The 1887-nt window shown below is 34.8% G+C and overlaps 1 protein-coding gene across 1 annotated transcript; it reads left to right on the forward strand.

Moving 5' to 3' along the window:
• The first annotated feature begins 525 nt into the window (after nucleotides 1–525).
• Nucleotides 526–885, forward strand: LOC146924428 (uncharacterized). The gene has a single exon (XM_085711852.1). The coding sequence runs from the start codon at nucleotides 526–528 to the stop codon at nucleotides 883–885; it is 360 nt and encodes a 119-aa protein (XP_085567978.1).
• Nucleotides 886–1887: the final 1002 nt, after the last annotated feature.

Below are 1887 nucleotides of genomic sequence, written 5' to 3' on the forward strand. Positions count from 1 at the left end.
CAATTGACGACGGATGCGTCGTAAGATTGTTTGATCTTCCTGTCCAAGTGGTAGGTAGACTGGTAATTGATATTAATAACCTACGTTATATGTAGGGGTGTGCATAATAACCAGTTTGAGGCCCAAACCCATAACCATATCCAGATCCACTTTAAAATATCCAGATTTTTGTAAATGGTTACCAACCAACCCATTTTAAACGGGTTGGATATCCAAACCGATTGAAATTCGGATCCGGATTTTAACCCAAATTCTGGCACTCTCTTTCTCAAAGCTGTAACTCGATTTCTCTCTCTGTATGATTTCTCTTCCCCTTCACCTTCCAATCGGTTCATGATTCATGATTCATCTTTCTCAAATTCATGATTCATGATTCGATTTTAACCCAAATTCGATTTCTCTCTCTCAAATTCGGTTCATGATTCATCTTCTTCAACCCTTCACCTTCCAAACGCCACAACACAACTAAGTACACATTCTTTCTCACTCACTTTCAACCCTTCACCTTCCAATTTCATTTCGAAAATGGCGGAGATTCAACCGGCGGAGGGGCAGATAAACGGCGGCGGAGCCCTAATTTTGAACTCAACTGAACCAATCGGAACGAAGCGACAGAGAAGACCAAGTGTCCGATTAGGTGATATTGGCGTCGACGCACCTTACTATACTCATGTCCGACGCAACAATAAGAGCTGGAAACTCTCCTTCGATCATCAACGCAAGGAAAAAGATTCAATTGCTTCAGGTAAACCTTCAAAGATTCGACCTTTAACTAATTTGAGTTCGGTTTGTGAATTCAATGAAACCCTAGATGGTGAAGGGAATATTGATAATACTGTTGCAATTGGGAAACTAATTTTTCTGGAAAAACTGGAGGTTGAATAAAATCTGGTTTTTACAACAAACCGGTTTCGAACTGGTTCTGAACCATATCCGAATTGGTTGTACTTAAAAACCGGTTTTTAGAGAAGTGGTTTCAAGAACCAAACCAAAACCAAATATTGGTTATGGTTATGGTTTGGTTTTAACTTTGCACACCCCTAGTTATATGTACTACCACATCTTGCATCTATCACCCTCTCTATAAAGTATACCAAGCTTATTGAAATCAGACAGATTAGATTTTAAGATAAAAAGTTTATATTTAAAAAAACAAAATTACATTAAAATTTGAGTCGTATACTTTTAATCAGACGGATCAGAGTTGTTGATTGTAGCTTGATTGCATGCGCCTACGCGTTGCACTCAATCCATTTTCCGTTGTTTTAGGTATATGCTAAAGGACAAGAAGCATATGTTTGGCTTTTAAAATCATAGTATTCGTCACTTTTCACCATTTTTCAATGCAATAGTTTTATTTCTTACCAAATGTCCTATGAGCATTCTTTTGCATTTCCGTAAATATATATCTAAAAAAAATGTTATTGAACAATGCAAAATTTGTGTAATAATATATCGATGTTTTTTTTTTGGTACAAATAATATATCGATGTTAATTGATCTCATATTTATATTATCTCTCTTTAAACACAAACAAAAAATCAAATGTTATTTTTTTTTACATAACAAAAAAGTCAAATGTATTAAATCAAAATTCGGATCAAATAATATTTACAGCCGATTTGGGGCGGATCAGATGTAATATCAGTTTTGGGCAGTGCCAAGGAAAAAACAAAGTTATGATTTGTCTCTAATCATGTATGTTATATAAGAATTAAAATGAATATGAAATTAAACAAAATTTTAACCTGTATTGTCAAAGTAGATTAGATTTTTATGATAGGGAAGTCAACGAAGCAGATATGCATTGACTTGGATTATAATTAAAAATGGAAATTATGGTGCTTGTTGTAGTTATGGGGTGGCACAATGCGAAACGGTTTCACA

The sequence above is a fragment of the Medicago sativa genome, chromosome 5 (genome assembly GCF_051527215.1).
Source record: "Medicago sativa cultivar Bolivia chromosome 5, Bolivia_mono, whole genome shotgun sequence".
In the NCBI taxonomy this organism is placed as follows: domain Eukaryota; kingdom Viridiplantae; phylum Streptophyta; class Magnoliopsida; order Fabales; family Fabaceae; genus Medicago; species Medicago sativa.